At 37.1% G+C, this 12,576-nt stretch overlaps 1 protein-coding gene across 1 annotated transcript in view; it reads left to right on the top strand.

Moving 5' to 3' along the window:
• Positions 1-11,877, top strand: part of LOC146005300 (uncharacterized) — a 123,771-nt gene extending 111,894 nt beyond the window's left edge. Inside the window, exons 4-5 of the mRNA XM_083144431.1 lie at positions 9,446-9,535; positions 10,661-11,877. Coding sequence (XP_083000557.1) covers positions 9,446-9,535; positions 10,661-10,920 — 350 coding nt within the window. The 3' untranslated portion in view covers positions 10,921-11,877. The remainder of the gene's footprint in view (positions 1-9,445; positions 9,536-10,660) is intronic.
• The last annotated feature ends 699 nt before the right edge of the window (positions 11,878-12,576 follow it).

Here is a 12,576-nt window from a genome sequence, read left to right as displayed (position 1 = left end):
AATCGAATTAATTAAATAATAATGGTTACATATTATCTACACTTTGATGAATTGTGTAAAAAAATTGTAATAATTTTTTGTAGGCCTACTTTCTAAAACATTAAAACATGGGTCTCTTACTCCACCACGGATTCTGTATTTGCTCCAAAGGGTAGACTCTGCAACACTACAGACAATGTTTGCCTACTGGCTACGTTAACCATTTTGCAAAATAGTATTTTGTTGTTGAAATTCATGTGTTTGACACCCGACAAACAAATAGGAATCCCTTGATTGAACGATGACTTCTTGGATTACAGTGTCATCATTTATATTTCATATCAAGTTTTATAGAGGGAAATGTTGTATCCTCTTTACATTATGAAAAATACCTTCCATAATGACTATGGTACGAAACCGAACGATATATAAGGGGCCTCCTTCACCTTACTCCATTTCAGTGGCACGAGGTCTCTGAGCCGCTTATCGCCACCACTTTTTGAGCAGAAGCGTACAAACCCAAAATATTAGGTTTTTTTATGCTGATACTGATTTCTTCCAGTCACAGAATGGCTTAAGATATATGAATAAAATTACGAGAATACACTCCATAGCAGAAGAGTTGACATAATTATTTGTCAAAAAATTAGGTTGTGCCTGAGGTACTTTAACAAACAACGTCTGCTACAAGCACAATGTAATATTATAAATATATTAAGAAAATAAATAGAATATAATTTGAGAGATTTTCAATCGTATTTATTTCACTGTAGCTTTTTTCTACTTGTCATTTTCTTGAACCTATATTCATAGGGTGCCGCTTGATAACACCATCAAGGCAAGCAACTTTTCTGTCACTATTTGCTCGTCTAATTCTTCTTTCGATGTAACAAGCAATCGAAATATGTCATCTTCTGTCCTTAATGTATGCAATTCATTGATAGCTTCGCAGCTGCAAATGTCATTTATTTTTACTGCCGTTTAAAATTCGAGAGCAATATATAACATGCTATGGAACGATATCATGCAAACAGTCAGAGTTTAAACTTACATAACTTTTCCTTTATAAAATGAATATCATAACACACACCTATGTTGCTTATCATATTTGATGCGTTTGCATAGAGAAATGATTCATAAGATTTTAAATTGATATTTACACTATATAAGATGCTTAGTGTAACCCGTATCAAGCTACAAATTTTTATCGCTTTCTAACCGAAATAATAAATGTGAAACACCATCACATTTTCATCGTGTTTGACAATAATTTGAGCCATTAAGCTGTCCTACATCTTTCACTAGCCGACCTCCATGTTGGGATGGTTACATAACACACTACGAAGCCAGGGGTTCCAGGTTCGAGCCTGGGTATGAGTGTTCTTTGTGAACAGAGGCGAAACCACATATTTTTATCTGGAGAGGCGGTCAAGTACCAGGACAAATGTGCCATAAATAGTAATATAGTGTTGTGGTAGTAATAATAGTAGCATTAAAAGAGGTTATTATCGTCGTAAATCATGCAAAAGAGGGTAGAAGTCGGTGCTAAAGCATTCGTGTTTTAACAAATGATTTGAATTATTTTTCCAACACGTTCAATTTCATATTAGCATATTCTATTCTAAATCTATATTCTATTCTAGTAATGGATTGTGGATTCATTGGATTGATTTGGTGTCTTAAGTCCACTTTATGCACAATAAGGCTAATCGGGACTGGACCTACAGTTTACAGTGGGATCCGGACCACTATGTGCCTCCACCGGGTATCGGAACCGGGACCCCTTGATTACAAGGCAACGACGTATCTAATAATGGAAAACAAGCACACAAACTGTAATTTTGAAAGACAGAATATGCTGACGAACATTATTCCTTTTGTACATATGACACGTATAACTTTCATGTACTACTACTAAATATATTTTCCCCATATGCAACATGGAGCGATGTAAAATAAGAAAATACATATGCAACAAGTTAACACTAAATTGTGTCAGTATTTAAAGTGTGTGTGTGTATATATATATATATATATGAAATATATCACATGATCAATTCATCCGCCAAATTTTGCGCGCTCGTTTTCCTCAAAAGAATTGTTCATGCATTTAAGCAGCAACAATCTGAAGTGTATATATAGTACCTGGCCTTACTTCTCTCTCGGGTAATTTAAAATGCATTACAGAAAAGAATCATATTGGGATCAAAGCGAGCAGGAAAATCTTTAGATCCAAATACGTATTTGCAAACTGAAAACAATATTGATTTAATAAGGCGCAAATAATTTCACGGGGTGCCATGCCATTCTCTTTACCATTTTTTTGTCATTTAGATCGTTTTGGCTCCCAGGGCTGACTAACGCCGCCCCCTAGCTGTGGCTCTGAACTTGGACTATGAGCAAGAAAATTTTACGAAATGTACTTTTATTTGTATAAAATTTGAAATCGATGGGGCAATTGCCCCTCTGTGCCCCCTGTGGTGCCCTTAGCCGTTTGGAAGAAAAATGCAAGAAAAGCTTAAAAACGAATCTCATCTTGTGTATCCATTTGCCCTGCTATTCTTAGATTCTGCTAGTCATGTTTCTTTACTTCAATGTTTGCCCCCCCCCCCTAGATTGGACGAATGACGAAATGAAAAGACGAGCACAATGATACATACATTCATCGATGACCAGGGTTCGAATCTGGGAACTCAGACTTCGGTACGCATTACACAACGAAATCAGCTTCAGTCATCAGATGTTGCTTTATGTCTTGATTAATTGATCGATTTGGTTTATATTTTAATTCGCTTTTCTGACACTTTTGCCTAATCGCGAAGATGAGGATGAGTTATGATACGATAAAATTGATGAAGGGACACTAACAAAGATCAGAGCACACATGCCCAGGCCGCCGCGATTCGAACCCGGAACCCCTGCCGTCGCAACGCACTGTAATAATCACTCCTCTACGGAGGTCAGCTTTTTATGTCATGATTCGGCTCTTCCCTATATTAGTTTTAATGCTGGCAATAACTATTTCTAACGTCAACACGTCAAGCGCTGCTTTCGAATTAGAACAAATTCATGGAACAGATAGATTACATGCGCTCACACACACACAACAACATACACATTTGTCATTATTGTATATAAATCCCCACCACACACACAAACAGACGTAGATTCATGTCCTGCGTTGCTTTCATAAAGCCAAAGTTCATTTCCTGGTATGGTGATATTATAGTGAAATGATCCTGTATTAAAATGTAGCTTCAGTCCCGATTAGTAATCTGCATAAAGTAGATTTCAGATTTTTTTAAAAAAACTTCTGTGTTATATTTAATCAATTGTTAACATTACATATGAAGTAAAATCAGAACATATACATATTTTGGCACGTGTAAAGTGAAATAAAATGTGAGCATATCTGCAATCGCATCACTAATGTATTTGTATTTTTGTTATTCATAGTGACTTTTCTGCAACTTCTAGTTAATCGTGACGGTCAGGATGAGTAATGATATGATGAAGGATCACTCGCAATGAACATCACCATGCCTAGGCTGTGAATCGTACTATAATAATAATCCAATAGCGCAACAGCTCAATATCGGGCCAAGGTTTACCTACCGACTGCTGGCCTCCCTCCCACGCGAGCCACCAAGGGGGCGTGGAGATCTGCAGCCAGACTAGGGGGACGGGTGGTCAGCCCGACCAACCCCCAGCCGTTGTAGGACTTCGCGACCGGATTACGCTCACTCACTCGGAGCTCCCCAGTTTCCTCACGATGGTGGGTTGCCACCGGCCCTATACGTAGGCCGAATAAATTCCGACCAGAGCCGGATTTGAACCTACGCCGTGAATCGTACAGTGGGAATCACTTGAATTCCCAGACAGCGGGGAAGTTTTTCTCTCCAGGCAGGTAGGACGCTGTCGCTGGGTACGAGCCTGCAATGAACACCTGGCGCGCTTGAAATCCCAGGCAAGCTTCAGATCCGGTTTTTGCGTGCTCACAACACTCCTCTAACAGCATTCACCGAAGGGAATATACAAAGTATACAAGTAAAAAAAGGTAAAGTGCTCCCCTGTGCATAGCACCACGCCATGAAAAGTATACAAGTATATGGAGTAAAACACGTTTGCATTGATTTCGAGAGGAATGAAGGATTTATTACTTTCAAAGCACACGTGATTATATATTTTAAAATAATACGATTGTAGATTGTAACTCAACACTACAGTGCGGAATGTCAAGGCAAGATGGAAAACGCGTCTGCCAGTAGACCAGAGAGGTGTTCGTTCGTGAGTTTGAATCCTACGAAAATGATCATCTTTATTCAATATCATCAATTTGTTTTTATGTTTAGAAAGGGAAGTTCATAGATTACACAACGCAGTATTTCAACAAAATCACGGGGCGCAACCTGAGAAGCGCTTGTTAATTTCCATCATTTTCCGAAAGTAGTTTGTTATAAATAGTTAAAATACAAAGCTAGGAGAGTATACATGAAGTATATGCGCGTAGTGTAACAGATCAACTTTGCTAAAGACGAAATACTATAGTATTTTCAGCTAATAAAATAACGATTCGTTAAAAGTTCGATTCTCCCTGGACGAGTATTTTTACGTATAAATTTTACTTTAGTGAACTATTTTCCAACATGTAAGAAATGAAAGTGAGTTGTTGAAAACTGAGTTGAATTTTTTTTAAAACAAAGTATCCTCTAGAGATAGATGAAAGATCGTGTGCTTGTTGCTTTCAGACTTTGTAAAGTTACTTCGTAAAAGTAAGCCAGTTGTAGTATTTTGCCCGAAAAGGGACTAAGACAGTCACTTGTTTATGGAATTTAACTGATTTTGAGAGTTTACCGTTACTTTAAAGAGTAACGACGTTATTTGTAGATAAGCTAAACGTCGTAGAACGTGTAACATGCTTGAACTGAAGGCAAGCTTTCCTTGACTTTATCCTCAAAAGTGAACATTCATTTTCAAAGAATTATTATAAACGCCCATGAAAATAGACATAAAATTCAAAGTGAACCTGAATAACCACGTCATCCAAAAATCCATGTTGCAAAAACGTATGCACATAACTATTAACTTTTTAAAAACCTTTGAGCAAATCATAGTTTTGTTTCTTATTAATGAACTCTTTACCATAGTCGTAGCCAGAAATTTTTGTGAATGGAAGGGGGATCAGGCAAACTATAGTAGAAATAATATAGAATTGAACCGTTTGATTGAATTGTTGCTTTAATTCCACTTTATGCACAGAATGGCTAATCGGGACCGGATTTTAAAATGAAATGCAAACCACTGAATGCCTGCGCCGGAAATCGAAGCCCAGACTCCTTGATTACAAGTCGATGACGCGGCCACTACGCCATCTGCGAGGCCCAGAAATATTAATGGTTATGATTATCATGGTTATGATTATTACACAATATCTATTAAATACTAATAAAAATATACCAATTTTATTCCAAATTTATTAATATTAGAGTTGACGAGCTGTATCTTTGCGGGTGAACCCTGCCCAAGCCCGGCTGCGCAGTAGCATGGGGGAGGAGCTACCGCCTGCGCGTCATTATCCTTGCGTTCTGTCCTTGCTGTCGACCACCCAAAGGGCGAGTAGGGGGCAACTACATAAACGTATCTCTCTCACACTCTGCGTCGAGTAGCCAAGGCCACCCGCAAAGATACAGCTCGTCAACTCTAGTATTATCATTATCATTTTCTACTTGATCGACCAGATGAGTGAATGTCCAGCACAACCGACTTCATTATCTTTTTACATTTCCTGCAGTTCGTGCACTGAAATGTACAGTTATGCGTTTTTATCATTTACACACCTCGTTCAAGAGAAAGCTTTAAAAGTTAGATGGATATTATACTCATACAGTCTGTTGTTTGCCTTTCACATAACACTCTAAGTTTTGGAAGGAAAGTGTGGAACCATTTATTCTTAGAATAAAAAAGTAAAGTATCAGGACGTAACCCTTTTCCTTTTCAAAACCCAATGTTTTCGATCTAATGCCTCTTTTTCTTTTATTATTCTATTCGAATACTAACTAACTGAACTTTATTTCTGTCATTTACAATAAACAATAGAAAAGTCCATGTAACTTTGTACGAATGAAGCGAAATTCCAGGGGGCGTCCGTACCTGTTCGATACCCCCTCACGACGCCCATGCTCCTTACCTGAAAACATAACCGAGGCACAGTTTATCGTTTCACAAAGTAACTTGTTACAGTTACTCGAGAAAGTAACTGTTATTTGAAACTCGTTACTTTCAAACCCTGCCTGAATTTTCTTCGGTGAGAGGAAATTTCTACCAACAAACCTGCACACACACCTAAATTTTGGTCAGTTTGGACATTTTCAATCACTGCCTAGATTAGATTATTGGAGAGCTTAGAGACGGACACTCACAAGAGTGTTAGATTATGGAATTAAAAGAAACTCAAATATTGTGCGTAGTTTAGATGAGGCACGTGACGCTAAGATGACGTCACCAATTTTGTGTTCACGATAACTGCAACAAGTGTAGACCCTTTTATCTGGAATTGTTATAGCAGTTGGATACTCCGAAGGATGGTTAGCTATTGGAACACTTTAAAGCATAACTAACATAATTTTGGAATATACACTTCGCGCGTTTCATGTACAGAACATATATACAGTATTTGTCAATGAATTTCTTTGCCCCATCAAGGCCCAGACAGAGCGACAAATCTTTCTACGCTGTTGGTATCCAAACACCGGTGATACGCTAGAATTAGTGTATTAGTGTAGAGGAGGATCACATGAGAAATAAAAGTATTTGCTATTCGTCCAAATATGTTCCGTTATTCTGAAAAATCAAAACTCCAGGCTTGATTCAATGCCTCTCATAATTTCATGTATTTGAAGAAATGTAGAGAAAATAGAATGCAACATGTTCTTGTCATTTACGTATTTCTCTAATAAATAAAATTTATGATGCGAAATTTTCATGCTTTCTTCACTAATAGAGAAGACAGATTTCAGTTTACAATAATCAATCATGTTTCACCATCAATCACAATCTATAATGTCTTAAGGACAGATTGAACTAGTCTCTGGTTCAAACCGTGGGCGGTTTTGAATCACGTCCTGAACAAGTGTTTTCTATGGATATAATTGTGACTAAACGAAAAATGTCTGGCTTCATCTCTCCCAATTGTGACTTATCAATTCTTCTTTCCTGACATCATATCAGGCCTTCCCGATGGCGTAGTGGTAGCGTTGTCCCCTTGTAATCAAGGGGTCTCGGGTTCGATTCCCGGTGGAGGAACATAGTGGTTCGGATCCCAATATAAACTGTAGGTCCAGTCCCGATTAGCCTTACTGTGCATAAAGTGGACTTAAAACACAAAAAAATCCAATCCAATTCTCTCCTGACATCATACCAAAGTATAAATTTTCATCCTTAGTGGTAAATCAAAAGTTAAAAATGCCAGGGAAAGAGCCTATCCCGTAGTTAGGTGGGAGAATGTCTCCTCCTCACATGCACCTTCCTGACATTATATTTGTTTTCATCTTCTAGATTCTCTTCCGAAGCATTCCTTCATATTATTGTCAGAAAAGGCAATAAAAGTAAGGTTCACAGTCCACCAATACAGAACAAGGAATTACTGAAATTCATATAATCTTAGGTGACATTTCAAAGTGATAACGGTTGCGGAGGGGCGGTGCTTCCCCAGGACGTAATCCTTTTCTTTTTCAAAACATTGAAATAAATTACCATCACTTCTGTAAAATTAATATGAATACGTGTGCGTAATTTTATACTAATCGCGGACTGGATTTACAGTTTAAAGTGAGATCGGAACCACTATGTGTCTCCACCAGGTATCGAAACCAAGACAACGATGTTACTGCTACGCCAAATTAAGGAGCAATTTTTAACTGACAACATATATGGTTTAAAATTATTCCTTACAAATTAGACAAGTTTTTATTGAGGTATGTATGTTCAGAAATATATTCAATTATCATAACTTTATGTATAGAGTAAACATCTAAATATAGTTACTGGAAACAACTTGTGCCCCTCCCCTGGTCGGTCAGGTGTAGCTTTGGGCCTAAGTGAGAACAGTCTAGATATTAAAACGTCAATACACCCCTCCCTCTTGCACCTCGGGAAAGACAGTGATTATAGTAAACAATAAAGGTATAATATTATGTTGCGGCTCATACCAAAAAACTGTTTAGCCTTCATGTATACAAATTCTTGCATTTTCCCAGCTACGTGTTCAAGCCATTAGAATGAACGGTAGAATTCAAGTCAAATCAAACACAGATTTGTTCAATTATTTTATTTTAGGGAATCAGTAGTCTTTCGTTTTCTATAATGTGTATTTCATAGTATAAAAACAGAATTTAATAATAATAAGAACTTAATAATTCTCCCAGAAGCGTGCTTCTGGGAAAATTATTGCCACAGAGTAATGTCGATAAGTTTGAGAGCAGCCATAATTTGAACATATTTTACCAGTTTGAATAACATCTCGATCCTTCCATTCAACACGCAGCGCGGATTGGAATCAAAGTCACCAAAACAAGAAGAAGAAACAGGTTTTAAGATATCTTACCCTAGGTCAATATTCTGTGCTAATAAAACTCACACTTCTCAAAATTGAAATGAATAGGGAAAGGGAGGAATCAAATTGAGAAATTATTATCACCATTATTCGTATGTAGGCGTATATAGAACGAGATGGGGGAAAATGTTAAAAAAGCCAGTAACGTCACTATTCCCTCCCATGCTTTTTTCCCAACCCTTGCCAGATTCTTTGTTCTTGTTATCACTTCAGTAGTCAATGCACTTTAATTAAAAAGGCGTCTGGAGTTTCGAACTCGGTATTACTCGAGAAGACTGACCCTCTATTTCGATAATTCTCATTTAGTCTCAATCGGAAACTAACCCTAAAGGCAGTATGTATCGGCGTGGTCTTTAATATGATAGTTATTACCATGCACATATTCCCTTCCCGAAATGTGCAGACATAATGTCAATGCATCTGAAACATCTTTTCATTTCTTTACCTCAACCTTCGCAGTTGGGGCTTGTGAGCTCCACGTAGCGCGATGCCCGTTGTGACGTAGCAGGCAGGTAGAAACCACCTGCCTTGGCTCGTCACTAGCGACAGCCTCGCAGCCACAGCTGTCTGGAAGGAGAAGCTTCCCTCCCCGTCGTCCGGGAATTAGAATGGTCCCCACTGTACCTGTGAATTTCGGCGGCAAGATCAGTAAAAAACACCCAAAATCTTGTAAAAATTATTACAAGATTATAAAAATCCACAACCAAAAGTCACAAAATAAAGGTACCATTGTAATGAGGACTTATTACCTATATTTCTCTATTTCGTTTTCTTCCTTTGAGATTTTTTATGTATTAGCATTGTGAGTTTTCTGTCAATAAACCTGCGCTGATTGTAATTTTTCTTATTTTGCAGGACAGGAAGTAGCATCGTACTGGTACAGTGCCGTAAGGTCATATAGCTATCTCAAGGAGCCAGATGTGCTTCATGCAAATGTTAATGCAGGTATGTTGATGTATTCTCAATAAGATCCATAATGATATCTTGATTTTAAGAAAAATTTGCAACATCTCTGTTCTAGCTAATTCAATTTTTTTGTGAGTTCTTTATATTCTTCTAAAGTTGAACATGAACTAGTTTATCACAGGTGGCATGTTTTAGGAGAGTATATAAGAGCAGAGCACCCACTGGCATACGCAGGATTTGTTTTCAAGAGGGGCTGGGTAAAGGTGAATAGTGCATAGCTGCTTTCTAGTAGGGTGGCATACACAGTAAGATATTTCATATATTTAGATATTTTCACTCTCAAAAATGGCATTTTAAGGGGAGTTTGCATTACAACTTTGGATTTTCCCCAAGTTTTTTGTTTGAAATTAATTTTCTCAAAATTTTGGAAGGGGCTGTAGTCCCATTTTTTACTTATTTTTCTTGAAGAAGATAGGTTAGTATAATTTTCTTCCATAATGATATCAACTTTCTTTTTCAGAAGCTGAACCTCTCCCTCCCCTTAAAAACTTTCTGGGTGCAAGTATGTCTTGGTTAATAATCACGGGATTTTTAAAAACAAACCACTAGAGCACTTATTATATACATTTCAATACTCTTGAAGGCCAGGTCCTACCTACTGACTGGCGGCTTCACTCTCACATGCCTCAGCAGAGGTGGGCGATCATGGTGATGTGGGTCAACACAACCAGCCCAGCTTTTGTTGTAGGTTTCCATGACCTCGTTATGCTACTCATTCGGGCAGTGTGGCAACGGGACCCATACACTGGCCGAAATCTCAGGAGAAAAGTTGTCCCCCGCCCCTCAGCTCAGGTCCCAAAGCCTAACGCTGCAGTGCGGGACTTCAATACCATCAATATATTGCTATTTGTTCTTGTAGTTTCATGCACGCATATTTCATGGTGAAAATTATTGGTTTCTTTTAGTTTTTATTCTATCCTGCAACTATCACATCTTGCATGTCTGAGGAGGATCATCGGATTTACGATGGCACACAAACAAGCAGTATGTATAAAAGTAAAAAGTTTAATTGATTAATACAGACTCAGGGGCAGTGAGTATGCCATAGCAATTAATAGATAATGTTTCACACCAAGAAAAATATGTTATTTGCTTCTCTTCCAGGGCACTTCACTCAAATGGTGTGGGTTGGCACGACACACTTTGGAGTTGGAAAGGCAAGGAGTCGTGCTGGCAAAGTCTTAGTTGTTGCAAATTATCGTCCAGTTGGAAATGTTTCGGGAATGTTTGAGGAAAACGTACTACCACCAGTGTGTTTAAATAGAGAGGATGAGGAGATGACAAGTGGATGTGAAAGTGTTAGTGGCAGTATGGGATCCTCTCGAGGAGAATCTACTTCTCGAAGTACTGACTTTGGTGTATAGAATTCACCAAGACCTAAAGTTTTTGCATCCTTGCGCACGTTGATCAAAGGAATGGCTGTGAGTGCAAACAAGCTTACAAAGAGAAAGTACAAATCCAAACGGTCCTTGGTTGAGTCATAACTTTGTGCTGCAGTTCTTCCATGATTACTCGTTTGCTGAGAAATTAGCATGTTATTTGTTAATATATGTCATTTGAGACTTTTGGTGGGTTCTAGATGAACAAGTATTGAAGTATTTCACAGTTAATTTTACTTAGTACATCTTGTATCACATGCATTCCAGCATATCAATCTACTGCTTTACTGCAAATACTCATTAGTTAGATTTATTTTTGTTCATCATTTCATACTAGGAAAAGTTGAAATGATAAATACATTTTCTTTCCATATGAGGTACAAATGTTGCATTTACTTGTAATTCTAGATAAACTTGCATGATTCAAGTTTATATTCATTAACTTTCCACCCTATTCTGACTGAAGCAAAAGTATCTTAAAAACATGCTCACACAATTCATTTAAATGTATGAACCAATTCCAGAGATTTCTAATATTTAATGTGAAATTTATGTCAAACCCACCAAAGATCTCAGATGGATTTCATAGTTTATAATTTTTAACATAGATTTTTGTACTGTTAACTTAAGTATTGTTAAATACCCATCATAATGTAATAATCACAGGTACAGAATATATTTTATAAGATAGCATTATACAAAATATGTATCAACGAAAAATTGTATAATGTTATACTGCAATATCGTACATTTAATTAAGTTTTTAATAACCATAACAATAATTGTTAATATGTTATTATGTTTTTGTTGATGACTAACTGTGATTTGTACTTACTGAATGTTATATTCACCTTAAGAAGTGTTAACAATGATAGGCAGTAGTATGCACTATGTAGTATTTCATGCTCAACATTTTTATATTTCTCTGTATGTTCTAATGCACTTTTATACCAAGTTTTTATGTTTCACTATTCTTTACATGTTTAATTATTTACAATTGTGATTCTTTTAGAAGCAAAGTAATAGGGTATAATTTGTGACTCCATTCACAAGGTGTTCCTAAATTCTTAAGCAAAATTATTAGAAAAATATGAAACTAGTATGTATAATATCAAGACTCAAGGGGGGGGGGGGGGTAGGTTAAAATTGTAGTTGTAGTTATAGAGCAATGTTTCTTGCAAGACACATATTTTACTACTGTCACATAAAAAACTATTTTGCAGAATCTATATTGAGTTATATAACGGCTGTTCGTAAACTCCAGACAACTCAACGCAGGTCTTAAGAGTGGATTACGCAGACGTCACACGAAACGTCATGTCGACGTCACTAGCCAAGCTGTCTCACGCTGCAGTTTACAAACAGCGTGGATTATGGCATGGTGGATCGTCTTCTTGAAGCTTGAGCATGTTTAAAAAAAAGCATTTGACTTTCTTTGGAAGTAGTATTAGATGTGAACGGCACTAAATCTCACCTCTATATAGAGCTCGGCTACATTAATATAAATTAATATAATATTTTGACAAGTATTAGAAATTGGCATAAAAAATAACAGAAAAAAACGAATCAACTGTATGCCTACACATCAAAAATAATTATTTTGTAGTATTTTATTGGTTGGTGAATTTAGTTTAGTGTACC

Source organism: Lepisma saccharinum, chromosome 23 (assembly GCF_977018435.1).
Source record: "Lepisma saccharinum chromosome 23, izLepSacc3.1, whole genome shotgun sequence".
NCBI classification, from domain to species: domain Eukaryota; kingdom Metazoa; phylum Arthropoda; class Insecta; order Zygentoma; family Lepismatidae; genus Lepisma; species Lepisma saccharinum.
The sequence above is the reverse complement of the archived record's forward strand: the minus strand, read 5'-3'. Positions and strand labels throughout refer to the sequence as shown.